The sequence below is a fragment of the Ziziphus jujuba genome, chromosome 1 (genome assembly GCF_031755915.1).
Source record: "Ziziphus jujuba cultivar Dongzao chromosome 1, ASM3175591v1".
NCBI classification, from domain to species: domain Eukaryota; kingdom Viridiplantae; phylum Streptophyta; class Magnoliopsida; order Rosales; family Rhamnaceae; genus Ziziphus; species Ziziphus jujuba.
Genome location: NC_083379.1, coordinates 11851585 through 11867747, shown reverse-complemented (window position 1 = coordinate 11867747; position 16163 = coordinate 11851585). Strand labels below are relative to the sequence as shown.

The window sequence follows — 16163 nt, the reverse complement described above, 5'->3', positions numbered from 1 at the left end:
TCTATCCCAAAGTACCATTCCTCTCACAGTTTCTAAGTCTTTCTATGTATATATACATAACCAAATAATAAATATATATAATATATAATATATAACATATAACATATAATATATAACATATAATATATAATATATAATATAAAGATGTTCCTTGGAGATCGGTTTCCCCAAATAACCTGGTATTACTGCTTCTGCTATTAATTAAGCCACCACGTACAGATCCCCCCACTGCTGTCTTCGACTTGCTATATATATGTTTTTGCGTCTTTATATAAAATTAAACCCAAACAAATATAAATATATCCATATATTTATATATATATATATTATATCCCTACCCCCAGAGAGATACTCCATATCAGATAATTCTTATGGGGTCATTCAATTCTTCGCATCAACAACAACCTCAAGAACAACAAGAAGAAGAAGCAGCAGCAGCAGCAGCTCACCTCAGCTCATCAGATCTGCAAATATATCAGCAGCAGCAGCAGCCATCAGAGATTGGATTCACTACTACTATTACTAATACAACAACAACAGCAACAACAACTAGTTCATTAACAACACCGCAAAACACAATAATGCACATTCGCCAATTACTCATTACCTGCGCCGAGCTCATCGCTCACTCCGATTTCTCTGCCGCTCACCGTATGGTTTCCATTTTATTTGCAAACTCTTCGCCTTACGGTGATTCCACGGAAAGATTGGCTCACCAGTTCGCCAGAGCCCTCTTCCTCAGACTCAATCCCAATCCATCCTCCACTACTACTACTACTACTACTACTGGTACTAGTACTAGTACTACCACTGCTACTGCTGCTAGTAGTGACGCATCAGCTATTCAGTCATGCTATCTAACCCTAAACCAGATCACTCCATTTATCAGATTCACTCATCTCACTGCAAACCAAGCCATCTTAGAAGCCATCGACGAAGATCAACAAGCCATTCACATCCTCGATTTCGACATTATGCACGGCGTTCAATGGCCACCATTTATGCAAGCACTTGCCGAGCGTTCCTTCAACACCCTCCGACCTCCACCTATGCTCCGAATCACCGCCACCGGAACCGATCTGGATTTGCTAAACCGAACAGGAGACCGACTCCTGAGGTTCGCTCAGTCACTCGGTCTCCGGTTTCAATTTCATCCCCTTCTACTTCTCCCTGATAATGTTAATACACTTCCTTCGGGACTATCTCTTCTTCCGGACGAAGCTCTGGCGGTAAACTGTATGATGTACCTGCACAGGCTTCTTGAAGGCCAAGACGGTTACGATTACGATTGCGGCGGCCACCACCATCATCATCATCATCACCACCACCACCGATACGGTGTGCTCCGAGGTTTTCTTCAAAAGATCAAAGCTCTGAATCCAAAGATAGTGACGATTGCGGAAAGAGAAGCGGAGCATAACAGCCCAGTGTTCTTGCAGAGATTCGTGGATGCTTTGGACTATTACGCCGCGATCTTCGATTGTCTGGAAGCGAATCTGCCGCCGAATAGCAGAGAGAGACTGAGTGTGGAGCAGGTGTGGTTTGGGAAAGAGATCGTGGATGTGATTGCGGAAGATGGAGATGGTAGGCAGCGTTCCGAGAGATATGAGACGTGGGAAAGTTTGCTTAGAGGTTGTGGTTTCTCCAATGTTCCGTTGAGTCCCTTTGCACTTTCTCAGGCTAAGCTTCTTCTTAGACTCCATTACCCTTCTGAAGGTTATCAACTTCGGATTCTTAATGATTCTTTCTTCTTAGGTTGGCAGAGTCGTCCCCTTTTCTCAGTTTCTTCATGGCACTAATAATATATATATATATATATATAATAATTCTATTCCAAATACAAATTTCTCTTTGCTATATATGAATATATTATTGCCCCTTGTTTTCCTACCAGAAAGGAAACACAAAATGGAAGAACAAAATGAAATTGTATTATTGTTATTATTGTTAGTAGTAGTAGTAGTAGTTGTTGTAGTAGTAGGTTTGTGTTAGCTGGAAGATTGACCTTTGCAAACCACTTACCAAAAAGATCCCGGACTTAAAATTTCTTCTTCGGACAAAAGATGTCTTCCTCGTACTCAATGTTGGATTAACTTATATGGGAGCTGTGAATTGTTGCATGAGAAAACTATGGAAGCAGAAAGCTATACGGCAAGCATTTTAGATTCTTCAATTGATCCGAACCGACCTAGCTGCTACTGTTTGGCTCCATTGTTTTACCATGCACCTTCTTCATCTTCATACACTGTTCTTGCTTTTCTTCGAGAGAGCTGAATTTGATGATAGGTTGTTATTGTTATATGTATGTTATATATTTGTTTCTTACTTAGGCTAGCTTTAATAATTTTGTTTTTTTTTTGTTCTATCTTTTGCACTTAGACCCTCTCTTTTGTTCTATATTAATATATTATTATTGATTTTTGTTGACTGATTAATTATGTAACCATTAATTTCCCTCTTTGAATATTATAGAGGCAATGATAGTTGCTTGGTGGAGTGCATCTAATTTATGATGTTTAATTAATTCACTTTTTATATGCTTTATGATATCTAAAGATTAAAGGGCATCTTTTTAGGTGATTGTTAATTTGTCTCTTGTATTAGTTGTGGCATTCGTTATTTTTTTTTTCACTTTAAAAAATAAAAAGAAATGAACGAAATAAGGTTGTTCTTATTGCTGGTTTGAATAATTGATGCTGATAGAATATACTTTTAAATAAATTATTATTAGTCGTACTCATGCGCACCTAAATCTTTCCACTAATAATAACTTTTAAAAAAATATAAAATCTTTCTTTTTTAGTTGCTAAAATAACGGCAATGATATAAAATGTATACAAGGTGTTTGCAAAAATGAGCCACTCTTTGTTTCCTAAAATTCCATTGTCTCCTTCAATGTTGTGTTGGTTTCGAGAGAGAGAGAGATATCTTTGAAAAGGTGATGGGCATGAAAGAAAGTTTTTCTTGTTTTTAGCAAAGTAAGAAAGAGCCGTATATTCCTGTGTTGCTGTCCATTTGATAAATACACCATTTTTACTACCCTAATTTGTGCCTCCCTGTCCCCTCAACAAAACCATCAAAGTTTTAAAAGAATAGAGCATTTCATGCTCACTTTGCCTCCTTTTTGCCTTTGGACCATGCATTTTGTTTATTTATTTATTTATTTTTGTTAAAAAATAAATAAATAAAAAACCCCTTCTGCCATATATAGCTAGGGATTTCTCTTTGCCCCTGGTTTTTAAGGACCACTATATATCTCCCACCTAGGTTTCACATTGATAACCTTTTTAAACCTTGCAATCTGCCCCCAACACACACACACACACACACGTATATATATATAGTATTTTAATATATCATATGTAATATAAAAAAGAGGAAATTCAATAGCTATATAGCAAAAGAAGGGGATAATAAAAGATGCTTTGGCCTTTGGCAATGGAGGGTGTGTGTGTTATACTTAGGAAGATATTTATTTATTTATTTATTGTGTCTGCGTGCGTGTATGTGTGTGTGTGTGTGTGTGTGTGTGTGTGTGTGTGTGTGTTTTGGCCTTTGGTAGCTGACAGTGATAAGATGGTAAAGCATGGCATATGAAGTAGCTAAGCTTGCGTGTTGGGATCGTTTATATGAGAGTAGAAGAGGGAAGTGAGGGGGCAAATTAGATAGAGATAGATATATAGCAGAGATATATAATAGGTTATATAAAGTGGGGTTATAGGGTTGGTGCACGCATGGCATTGACAGACATCCATCCATCTTTCCATCTTTTGATTCGGACGTAACCTTTTGTTTGTTTGGATTGAAAACCCAACTCATTTACTCTTTTTATTTTTTATTTTTTTATTTTTGGTCATTTGATATATTTGGTATACATGTTCCTGTTTCCTCTCTCTCTCTCTCTCTCTCTCTCTCTCACACACACACACACAGCATGTAATTATGACCACCATCCATGACAACAAAAATAAATAATATATATCTAAACGTGGGAAAGAAGGACGAATGGTCAATTAATATGTTTTTCTAGATATCACGGTGATCATTAAATACTTCGCTAGCTGCTACAAGATTATGCCACTTTCTTCATTCAATGATGCTACTCATTAATTGCATGATATATATACCATATATACATATATATGTATGAATATTGTTCATGATTTGCTGAGATAAGGTAGGCCAGATATTCTTTACAGAATCCAGATTATATGATTACTAATTTCTCCAGCCTTTTTCTTTTGTTCGTGCCTTTTTAATGCTGAGGTATACTAGTTATTGTTATTGGTCCTTCTTCCTTTACCCATATAAACTGTGCTCCAAGTAATGCTTATATTTATATTTACATTTTTATATATAGAGGCTATATGGTATTATTTGGTATAGGTGTGCATTATTTTCTATGTTAAAAAGATTCGAAAAGACAGAGATTTTATATAATTTCTATTATGAAATTGAATGGGAATGGGATTCCTAGCCATTACAATATGTCTTCCAATGACTGCCTACTTTCTCGCATCAACTTCATATAGTAAATGAAAGAGAGAGAGAGAGAGAGAGAGCAGTCAAATCTGTAGTGTAGTTGGTAGGTTCATCTGTGCAGGGTATGACATTTGATTTGGGATAGTTTTGTGGGAGTAACTAGTAATTCGATGAGAATAATGTTATACTTGGGCTATTTGGAGAAGGATCGGAGTTTGTTTTCTGTGAGACACCCTCCACCTCCACCAGATGAAGTAAGTCTATCCTACACATGACCCTACATATATACATATATATAAAATAATATATATACACACACACACACACATATGCATGTGTTGCAGTACTGGTCAGATTGGAAGCAATTGTCTTCTCAAACAAGAAAATTGCGCTGTAGCAGCTAATTACTTCACAGTCTCCACTACGTATTATCTATTGCAGGACTTGGAATTAAATAAATTAACTGTTAAAGAAAAATAACCTAATTCATTTAATAATAGGTTAGTACTTTCGATTGTGACCGACTCGAGCAACATTTCTTAATATAAGCAATATGAAAGGACCTGAACACATTTAAGATAAATTGACTAGTGAAATGTAATGCATGCGACTGATGTGGGTCTTTCTAATGTATACATATATATTATAAATATATAATATACTTCTCTTGAAGCTCAGAAAGTAAGGGGATAAAGATTTTCCTCTTCTGCAATCTATATGTGTGTGTGTGTGTGTGTGAGAATATATATATATATATATATAATAAATTATAAATTCTGCATGCAAGAGGGAGAGAAAGAGCTTTGATGGTGATGAATCAAAAGCACTCTATTATTATATATATAAGTACGTATATGTATATTAATGGATGGTACTAGCTAGACAGGAGGGAGAAGAGAAGGGTATAGGGGAAGAGAAGAGGTTGTAGTAGGGACATGAAAAAGGCTGGGGGGAAACTTTGAAGAGGGAATATGGGCGTGTGCAACAAGTAAGAAGAACAGCAAAAGGCATCCTCTTTTGGTTTTTTTTTTTTGTCTATCTATTTATTTATCTTATTTTTTATCTTATTATATTTGATAGTCATTGTACCACCCTTCCCATATCCAGAAACCAGACCCACTGCCAAATGATTGATAAGAGAGAGAGAGAGAGAGATTCCATCTTCCTTCCCCTTCTCCTTTTCTGTGCATTAATAATAGATGATAAGATTAAATGTACGTTAACTTCTTTAATTGCAATTAAGGTCAATTTTTTTTTTTTTTTTTTTTAAGCTTCTATTAGTAAACCATGAAAATTGACTTTTCACCCTTGGTACTCTTATGACTTTATGCATCTGCATTCTTTATTTCTTGTTTCTTTTCTAATTTGTTTATTTCTATTCTTTTCCCTGCCTGGGTTCAAATAACATTCGAAAACAGAATCACATTCGAACTTTTCCATCTGGTCTTGCAAGTTTCAAAGATGTGAAATATTATAATGAAAAATGAGAAGATTTAGGTATAACAATATCTAAGAGTGGTGTTATGGAATAGAAGATAATAATAACAAATGTTAAGTTATGGTTAATCTACAAGTTTTACAAATACAAAATAACAATTAGGATCAAGGAGGGTATCTCAACCCTTTTAAGTTGCAAATGAGCTCAATCATTTAGAATCAGTCAGGCTACAATCTATTCAATGTGGCAAGTACATATATTTCAACTACTCTAAATATTAACCTCATTTACCCTCAAATTAAAAAATTGAAGATATTTGGTCCTCGTTATCCAAAATATCTTCTAAATTTTTACACAACAAATAAGAGAAGAAATGGACCAGAGCAATTTTTCTTTTCTTTTTTTCTTTTTTTTTCTTTTTTTTTGTTGGGGATAAAATGTACCATCGCATTTAAGATATAAACAAAACCTATCTCATGTTATCGAACGGAGACTTCATGAACCTCTATCTTCGGTAGGCCCTTGATGCAATGACACAGAGAATCCACTTTCAGGACTTTGATTGATTTTCTTTGTTATTCTTTATTCATATTTTGTTTTTAAATATATGACCTATACATTGTTTATTCCACTTCATCAGTCTCATGTCAATTTGCCCAACTAATAATCTCATCAATACAACCAAAATAGACGTACATTCCCATCAGTCTCATGTCAACATGCCCAAATTATATTATAGTGGGAACTCTTTTTGGAGAACATCAAGGTTCCGAGAATCACAAGCTTCCAACATGTCATCTCTTGAAGCACAGCTGCAACAAATGAAAATAACATAATCAAATTGCGGTTAAAATTCAAGGAACTTGACCAAAAAAGACCCAAAACTAATTTCTTTTCATGAACATACCTCAGAGAAATTCTCAAATACTGCCAAGCATTATCTGCCTTTGGATTCATTGCAAGTGCGCGGACATAGTAACGAATCGAGTCCTCATACATTCCCTGTACGCAAAAAGAGGAAACAAAAGAAATTTCATTAACACAGACAAAGAGTAATGGCTTTCAACTTGTCATAAAAAGCATTTTCACTCTTAACTACTTAAATTCTAAGACGTCAGAATTCACAGCCCGTACAAATTCTGAAGTGATAAATGATTACTCCATTTAAGATGGCCAACTTGTATGCTTAGAAGCCCGGATAGATCATATTCTAGCACTGTGATTGTCGATGTTACAGACTACTTGATCTCCTAGGCATTTTAATTAGCTCTCCGTTCCCAACAGTGAGCACAAAGATAAAAAATCTTGTTTCATAGAGAGATTGATTGAGGGAGTTAAGTGGATAAGAGAATTAACTATGCCCAACTAAAACCATCCTTCCATCGTTGAAGTAATTGAAGGAAGGAAATGCTTAATATATTTTGTAAATTTAATTTTAGTCTTATTCCTATCAATTACAAGGATACAATTACTAAATTATTCTCTCATTCCCTCTTCTCCTTCCCTCCAATAAACAAAACAAGGGACAACCACTGTTAGTTATACTCTCCCATCCTTCCTATCCTTTTTTCTACTTCCCTCCATTCTTACCAAACATATGTAATTAAACAACGAAATTTCCCATTCATTTAAAGGACATTTCCAACTAAGACAGCTCTTAAAAGGTTTGCCGTTGGGCTCATATATGCATCTGCATATGAAACCATCGAGTTTAATTTACAATTGTCGCTGCAAGCCCACAACCAAATAGAGAAACCCAAAACATGGGCAGGAGAAACGAATAAAAACCATATAAAACACAGAGAAAATGAGCATGGAAAATGAACAATGCTACATACCTGATTAGCATAACTGATACCCATGTTTGCCCATGCCCGAACATAATTAGGCTTCAAATCTAGTGCCTGGAAACAAAGAGAAAGTAAAATCAAGTAAATTACAGAATAAACCACTAGCATAAATACATTCAACAAAAATATGACTTAGAAATATAAATATCATTACTTATTATAGTTTCTCGACAAAAAAAAATAAAAATAAAAATTTGGATACTTTTTATATGTCTAGCTATGGGACAATGAGGTCATACTTAAACCAAATAGAGATCCATTCGCTTTTAGGACAAGATTTAGATAAAGCTTGTTCAATCATAAAACAATGAACTGTACACTCCACAGAAATTCTTATTTTAAACAGTATCTAAATGACTGTTTCGCTAAATACTTGCCAACATAAGATTTTATTTTTTTTAATAGTTTAATAAATAACATTATTACTAATTTACTTAGCATGGTAATAGAACCCCCTAACTGTCAGAAGTTTTGAATTATAATGCTATGAATAAGCTAAAAGGATAATTTCAAACCGACACTATAATTACCCTAATTCAATTTGCAATGAGCTTATTCCAAAGAATACACTAATTTGAAGAGAATATGGTTAATGATTATGTTTTAAGAGATTACATGTTGATAAGCCAATATTGCATCAGCACTCTGAACGCTGTTTGCTTGTGTTGCACCAAGCTTGTTCCAGAGAGAGTAGTCATGTGGCTTGAGTTTCAAAGCTGTCTGGAAGGACTCAATTGCTTTGTCATATTCTCTAGATAAGTTGTAAAGAACACCAAGTACTACGTGCACATCAGCATCATCAGGTGACAGTTGAGCAGCTTCATTGAATAATCTAGCAATCTGCATGCCAAAAAAAAAAAAAAAAAAAAAAACACGATACTTACTCAAATGAATTTATATTATAAATATAGATACAGCTGTACGAGTGTACATATAACCGTTGAAGAAAGAATTTAAATGCATGTTTCCACATGAATAGTCCACTTGTTACCCACAAATCTATCTTCCCAATAGCAAGCAATTGTCAACTGATGTATGAAACCAAAAAGTCAATATATTTTATATTTCAAAATAGAAATATAAAATTTGTTGATTAGAAAATTTAAATGGTCTTGGGGGCAGAGAGGGAAAGTTAGAATGTGCTACAATGGCTTTGTTCTGTTCATCGATGTGGTTTATGCACCTACTAATAGACTATATATTATAGAATTATTTTCCCTCAAATTGACCATCAATCAATATCTTCTAAGTGACCATTTCATCTAACAAAATCAACAATGGTGGCACATTCATAGCCAGTAAAACCATAATACTCATGTACATGAACAGCATCTTGTATATTGATAGCATCCCCCTTTCGCATTTTCTATTATACAGCTAATAACAAGCAAATTACAGCGTAACTGATTCCAGAACCAGCAACATTAGAACATAGAAATGCTTGAACTACATGAACTCTTCCCTTCTCTCGAAAGTGCTCAATAACTGTGTCTAAAAATGTGTGAAGGTGAATCAACATAATCAATATTCAAAGCCTAATTACATACTTGTCAATTCAAGGACCAGTTTAAAGAATGGGTTTACATCCTATTCACACCAGCACTATAACAAGAAGTTAAATGCAGCAACAAAATTAAATCCCAACAAGTTTTCATTTCATATCTGGAATAAGTTAGTATATTTTGTTTACCAAAACCAGTTTTTTAGGAATTCCTTACTGCAGAGACAGACAAAACATGCAGATGCGCAGATACTTACATCAGCATAATACAAAGAATCAGATAGCTCAGGAGGGGCAAGTGTCCCATACTTTGGGTGGTGACGTAGCCAACCAAATAAGTACTTCAATGCAGCCGCCTGCTCCAATTCTGCATATGTGAAGACACCACTTATTTAGGGTTAGGGTTCTTTTTTTTTTAAAATTTTTTTTTTTATATATTTCATCATTATTTCAATACTTGAGAGAAGCAGATTTCCCCACTTATCCCAAAGTTAAAGGTTCTATATCCAATATTAATTCACAAGATGAATATGTTAATTATTCATTGAATAATGTGATCCAAACGAAAATAAGACAACTATTTTTCCTTTTGCATATATGATATAACTGGAGAAGTACTGACTGACCATTTGTATGACTCACACCAAGAGCAAGAAGCACTTCTAAATTTGTTGAATCAGCCTCTTGTGCACGCATCATGGCTGCAATAGCCTGCAGAGATCCCATTACAAGATTAAATTTCATTCTACAAATAAAACTCATATTAGAAGATTTTATAAACAATGAAGGCCAAATGCACAAAACCAAAACATGAGGAATTAATTTCAGGCGATCTATCTTTATGACTATGACATGACTGAGCACCCGCCCCCACATGCTGCTGCCCACCGCGCTCTCTCTCTCTCTCTCTCTCTCTCTCTCTCTCTCTCTCTAATACTAATGAAAAAAAAGAAGGGCGCATAACGGACAATCAGAATTAAAATTCCAGAGAACTATTCAATACAGCTGAAACTACTCTATTCTAGTGATATCAAAAAATAAAAAGGGGTTAAATTACCTGTTGGTCGTCGTCATTCTCTGCATGTGCTATTCCAAGTAGCCTCCAACCTTCAGAATTTTCAGGGTTTTTCAGAACTTCAGCCTCTAAAGCAAGGACTGCTTCACTCAAAAGTCCTTTGCGGAACAGATCCTGGCCTTCTTTTAAGGGATTGGGGTGACCAACATAAGGATTCATATCAGAGAAGACATAGATCCCCTTCGAAGCATCTGAATGCTGCTTGGTAGCTATTTGCTCATTCATAAACCTATTTGTCAATACAATAAACCAATTCATGTCATATAAATCAAGTTTTTTAAAAGAAAAGATGTTAAATCATATCCAGCAATTGTTTGGTTTATAATGAATGAACACAAATTTTCATGTGGAGATAAACAAAAGAGAGAATATTACAAGATAATTACAATAAATAATAGTACACAAAATACTTTAAAACAAAAAATAAAAAAAAATAAAAAAGCTGACAAAAGCCAAAGCCCACTAACTCCTTTAAATGAAGGAACATGTTATTTGGCCTCACTGGTGATAGAGCACCAGTTGGACATACATGATGGGCGGCAATTTAATTGGCTACTATTAAAGGGTTCGCTTTAATTAAAAGAATTAAATCCCCCCAACTAATAGTTGCCATATAGCAATGGTCCCATTAGTGATAACCACCAATAGCGGTATATAGCCAAACTCATGAACGAAACAACCAGGACTGAAAATTACAAATTAAAGTGGGGTAATCATTATTTATCCTCATTATGCAATCAATGCATTAGCTAAAATGGAAACACATTGTCCACCTCTATCAGAATCAATGCAAGCTTTATTTCAACCAGACTTAATCTTTCTCCACTGTAATGTTGCACATAGTGTGGTTTAAACTGTTATTTGAAACAAAAGTATTGGATGTTTCCTATAGATTGTGAATCATCATCAATTGACTGTTGTCTTAAAAGGTTTTGGAATCTGAAGAACACAAAAATGTAGCAGAAACTAATCGAAAATTTTTAAGAAAGATCTCAAGGGTGATATCTAATGCTATCAAATCATGTTTTTGGTTTTGCCTTGAGTTTCTTCGGCAAAATAAATAGATAATTTACTTATTTGTTAAATCTGCAGAATAGTTTATTTTTGTGTTTCACATTTTTTTGAGGATTTCTAATCCTCTTGAAGAATTTCCACTCACACTTCCATTTTAAAACAAGCATATGTTTCCTGTTACAAATAAATAAAAAGAATTATTATTCCATAAACCAGTGAAAGGAACATCAACAAAGCATCTAATTTCATTTATTTTAAGCAACCATGCCAACAGTAATCAGGAAGAAGTCAGGAAACATTTAAAAGTTCCAGTATAACATGCAGAGTGCAGAACTCTCGAAAGTAGATATCTATTATATAAAAAGGCATATTTGGTGATCAACCAATATTACTAATTAAAAAGCAAGATCAGAAACACTTACTCATCATAAGCATTAGCCCAATTATCTGCAGAATTATCCCCCAAAGCTCCTTCACCAACCTGGTTCTCAAATTCTTCTGCCCAGTCATTAACCCGCAAATTAGAAAATTCATCAATCCACTTATCATCAACTGACCGTTGCTGTTCTCTTTCAGAAGCAAACTCATTCACCCACCGATCAGGTCCATGTGAAGTCTGAAAACTACTAGAATTAGATAGCAGAATATATTTGAAAGTTGGTAGATTATTGAGTATTAGCTTTTTTAATTATGCCAAGACATTTAGTATTTGTATTTTCAATTATCTTAACAACATAAATACATGACATGTTTTGCTGTAACTCAATACTGGGAATTTTATTTTATCATTTCTCTTTCTTCTCTCTTTTCTTCTTCCTAACCCCAGAATCACATACAGGCAGCAAATCTAATTTCCTAATTCAGTATCATGTATTGTAAACATTAACATGGCATGAGAACCCTAATTGTCTATTTCTTATTTGTTTGAAACCATCTGACTCCCAATTTCAGTAGTTGCTTATCGCATGTATAAGGCCCATATTTGCTTCTAGCTATTAGGTAGTATATATTCGTAATAGCAAGATATACATAGTTAAACTCACTTCCTAATAGCTTCTAGCATTTTGTAGGTTGATAAACTTAATAAAGGTAGGCTTTACTATCTTATTTTCTGTTCAAAACCATGCTCAGTTATACAATGTTCATCATTTATATATTTATCAACATCATTCCATTTGTCATTAAATTACTCTAAAGTCACTACTTGTGCATTGGCAGATATTAAGTCACAATTAAAAGGTAAAGTAACAAATGTAACTAACATTAATATTCTGACCATATTAACACTTGGCTCAGCACTTACAAATTCATCAGCCCAAGAAGGACCTGCATTATACTGTTGTTGATATTCTGTTGCCCAATCCCCAGATGTAGGCTTTACTTGGTTATCGTCAATAATGAGTTCACCACGACTCATCTTTGATACAAACTGAAGAAACTTCGAATTCTGCATACCCCATGAATGGGATAAATGGTTAAATCAAATTGCAACACACAAAGATTTTAATTATCTAGTTTGTCAGTTTCTTTTTCTGTGTGGGTCTCTGCCTAGTGTGTGATGTACATATATCAACTTGGTTGATTATTTTAGACCTCTTGTGCTTTGATATTGATCTACTGAATTAAATTGCAGCAAAAAATGATATGCTAGTACTTTGACCAAATTATATAACTAGTCAAAGGTTGGGCTACCCATAACATCCATGCATCTGATGGCAAAGAATCCATGACTTTCCATATTTCTTAAATTATGTAACCACTAAAATATTTAATGACACAATGTAGGGCATTTTGAACAGTACTCATTATTTTTCTATCTCATAACATTTTAAATAATTTCCAAAATTGTTTGGCCCAAAAAGGTATCATAAGGTTCATAGTAGATGTACACAATATAATGATAATCATTTCCACCCTAAAGTACTAGCAATTACAGAATAAGCATTAGCACCACTCACCAAACGAGTGTTATTTAAAAGCTTACTTATTAATGCACTCTCCATAATACTACATACCATGTGAAGGAGGGGAAAAAAAAAAAAGAGGAAAAGAAAGAGAGAGAGAGAGAGAGAGAGCAACATGCAGCTTTCTTGGGCCTTTGGCCCCCATTTTAACCAACAAAAATAAAAATCATGCAAAACAGTAGAGTTTTGTAAAAGCATATACACCTGAAATTTAGGATCACCATTTTGAGCTAAAGTATTTGCAAGCATACGAGTCTGCTCCATTGCAGCTAAGTTTGCAACATTTACACCTCTCATATGATCCACCGAAGCCAACTGAGATTGCTCCTGTATTCAAAATGTATTGAGGGGAGAAACAAAAACATATATGAATATGCTGTTCTACAATACATAAAATGAATAGCTGTTGCCATAAGTGAGACTCATTTACATTTGTGTAACATTTCAATACTCTCTTACCTGCTCAAATTCAGAGGCCCAACCATTGGAACCATGTTGTTGTTCAAATGAGTGAACCCAAGCATTAGGATCTCCATGTCGTTGTTGACCAAATTCAGCAACCCATCCATCTGTAGCATGAGAATTTGGTTGCATGATACCTTGGGACTCATTCCAATAAGCCTCCAATTCCCTTACTGGGGCAGGCTGAGGTCCCTTAGCTCGGACATCACTATCTATGTCTAAAGAAGATAGAAGTGCATTTACCTGGAATATTATCAAGTAAGAAGTTTATCATCATTCAATTGTCCATATTATTTATAGGAAAAATTATCATTGCGACATTCAAGTACATAATGCTATTGCAATCTGTGGCAGTCAAGGGGAAATTCTAACTTAGAGAGAAATTGCTATCAGAATGTTCATTGATAATACTTTTTTATTATTATTATTCTGCTTTTAGAATCTTACCATAACAAACAAAAACTCAACTGTTCATAACAAAATTAAAAAATTCAAATGTAGATATGGTACTAAACAATAGTGTAAATTGAAAATGGTAATGAAGAAAATTCAAAGATAACAAGTTTCAAACCTGTGCTGAAATAAAATCTTCACTTTTATCTGCAAAAAAATGCCGGGCCATTATGCTGCTACGGTCACGTATGCATTGTTTGTCTCTTTCTGACAATCCTAACATAGGAAGTGGAGTGGGATGAAACGGTAGTCCACCACGACTACTCTCAACGAATGAGTGCAAAAAGTTTGACAACACTCTTTGTGGTGGGCCTGCAATTTAAGGGGGAAAAGCAGATAAATTCCAAAAACTAAAAACAGAAAGACAATTTCACTTAATCTTGTATGGTGTAATCAACAAGAATACACCTGCTTAAATCAAAAGAGATCCTTGAGTCTTGATCTAATTCAAACAAAATGAAAGAAAATATATACACACATAGCTATCCCTTTCTATTCTTAAGCACTGAGAATCCACTTTTTCAATTTAGCAGGATTTTTGTTTTCTTGTGCTTCATATGCTACTACAGGTAGGTGATATGGACCCCTAATCAGATCTTTTAAAACTATTAATAATGAACAAGTAGACGTTTCTAACGAAAGGAAGGTTTACCACCACTTCTGCGTCCTACTAAATTAAGTCCACAAGCACCGAAACACAATACAAAAAACATAAGTAAATTGATATTGATATATGATAGCTCATAAGCTTCCTAAACTGTTAAGCAATTAATAGTGATTTCATCAAAAGCCAAAGCAAAAATATATAAAATACAACATTGCAAAATAATTACCCTCCAAAGTTGGTTGAGCAGGTCCCCGATCATATATGCGTTGGAATTCTGCATCTCTTGGGTGAGGAAGAGGAGGAGCAACATGAGAATGCTGCTGTATCTCATCCCATGCATCTGCAAGTCCACCATGATCCGCGGAACGAAAAGCGCCAATAAAATCCGATCCCTAACCAGAACCAAAAAAACAAAAATATTTATATATATATATATATATATATATTTTTCATTGCCTTAACCAAAAAAAAAAAAAAAAAAAAAAACAAAAAATAGATTGGAACAAGAAGTAGAATGATTTTCTTAGAAGAACAAGAAACCTGAGTGCCGGGTTGCAGAAATGGCCGATCAAATTCGGAGCCAGGGAGTTGTGGCGGTTGATATTGTTCATCAAACTGCCTCCCTGAACTTGTTGACGTTGACGTAGGGATTTCCTCTAGCCTTTCCTGGTTTTATATAAAATGGACCAAAACCCCCCAAAAAAAAAAATACAAAGTCAGCGAGCTGAGAAGAGAAAGTGAATCAAAAAAAAAAAAAAAAATTGGGAATATACTCGAAGGAATTGAATCAAAAAAAATACTGTGAAAACGAAAATTGAAGGTTGATATTGGTTGGCTTACCTTAGTCTTGGAAGAAGAACCGATAAGAGAGTTGGCTAGAGCACCGAGAGGATTGGATGAAGAAGAAGAGCCAGGAACCGCACAAGCAGCTCCACCCGAAACAAGCTCACGCATCGCCATATCCCTTCTTTCTTCTTTTTGTTTTTTTTTTTTTTTCCTTCCTCACCACCACAACCACCGCCGCCGCCGCCTTCTACTACTACCGCTGCGTCTACTGCCTACTCCGGCGGCTGAGGAATTCCGGAATATTCTCTTAACAACTCCTCCTCCACCACCACCACTTGTTTTATCTCCCTCTCTCTCTCTCTCTCTCTCTCTCTCTCTGTTGCGCGCTGTGTTTTTTATTTTATTATTATTATTTTTTTATGAAAATTAAATTTATTATTATATATTATCAATCTACTGGGGTTGCATTGGGATTGGGATTGGGATGACAATGGATGATGAGTGATGACATTCGTCTCTCGCTCTCCCTCT

General features: G+C 34.8%; 2 protein-coding genes across 2 annotated transcripts; one reads left to right on the top strand and one right to left on the bottom strand.

Annotated features, from left to right (window-relative positions):
- The first annotated feature begins 371 nt into the window (after nucleotides 1–371).
- On the top strand, nucleotides 372–2312 carry LOC107417118 (scarecrow-like protein 18). The gene has a single exon (XM_048467401.2). It carries the CDS (start codon nucleotides 372–374, stop codon nucleotides 1797–1799), a length of 1428 nt encoding a protein of 475 aa, XP_048323358.1. The 3' UTR covers nucleotides 1800–2312.
- Nucleotides 2313–6477: 4165 nt separating this feature from the next.
- On the bottom strand, nucleotides 6478–16063 carry LOC107417371 (peroxisome biogenesis protein 5). Its single transcript, XM_016025990.4, has 15 exons — nucleotides 15687–16063; nucleotides 15387–15512; nucleotides 15073–15238; nucleotides 14358–14551; nucleotides 13784–14029; nucleotides 13529–13651; nucleotides 12664–12807; nucleotides 11783–11976; nucleotides 10329–10575; nucleotides 9898–9982; nucleotides 9529–9638; nucleotides 8386–8610; nucleotides 7759–7824; nucleotides 6828–6922; nucleotides 6478–6732 (listed from the first exon to the last, which is right to left on the bottom strand). Exons 1-15 carry the CDS (start codon nucleotides 15804–15806, stop codon nucleotides 6654–6656), a joined length of 2220 nt encoding a protein of 739 aa, XP_015881476.1. The 5' UTR covers nucleotides 15807–16063; the 3' UTR covers nucleotides 6478–6653.
- Between the last annotated feature and the right edge of the window lie 100 nt (nucleotides 16064–16163).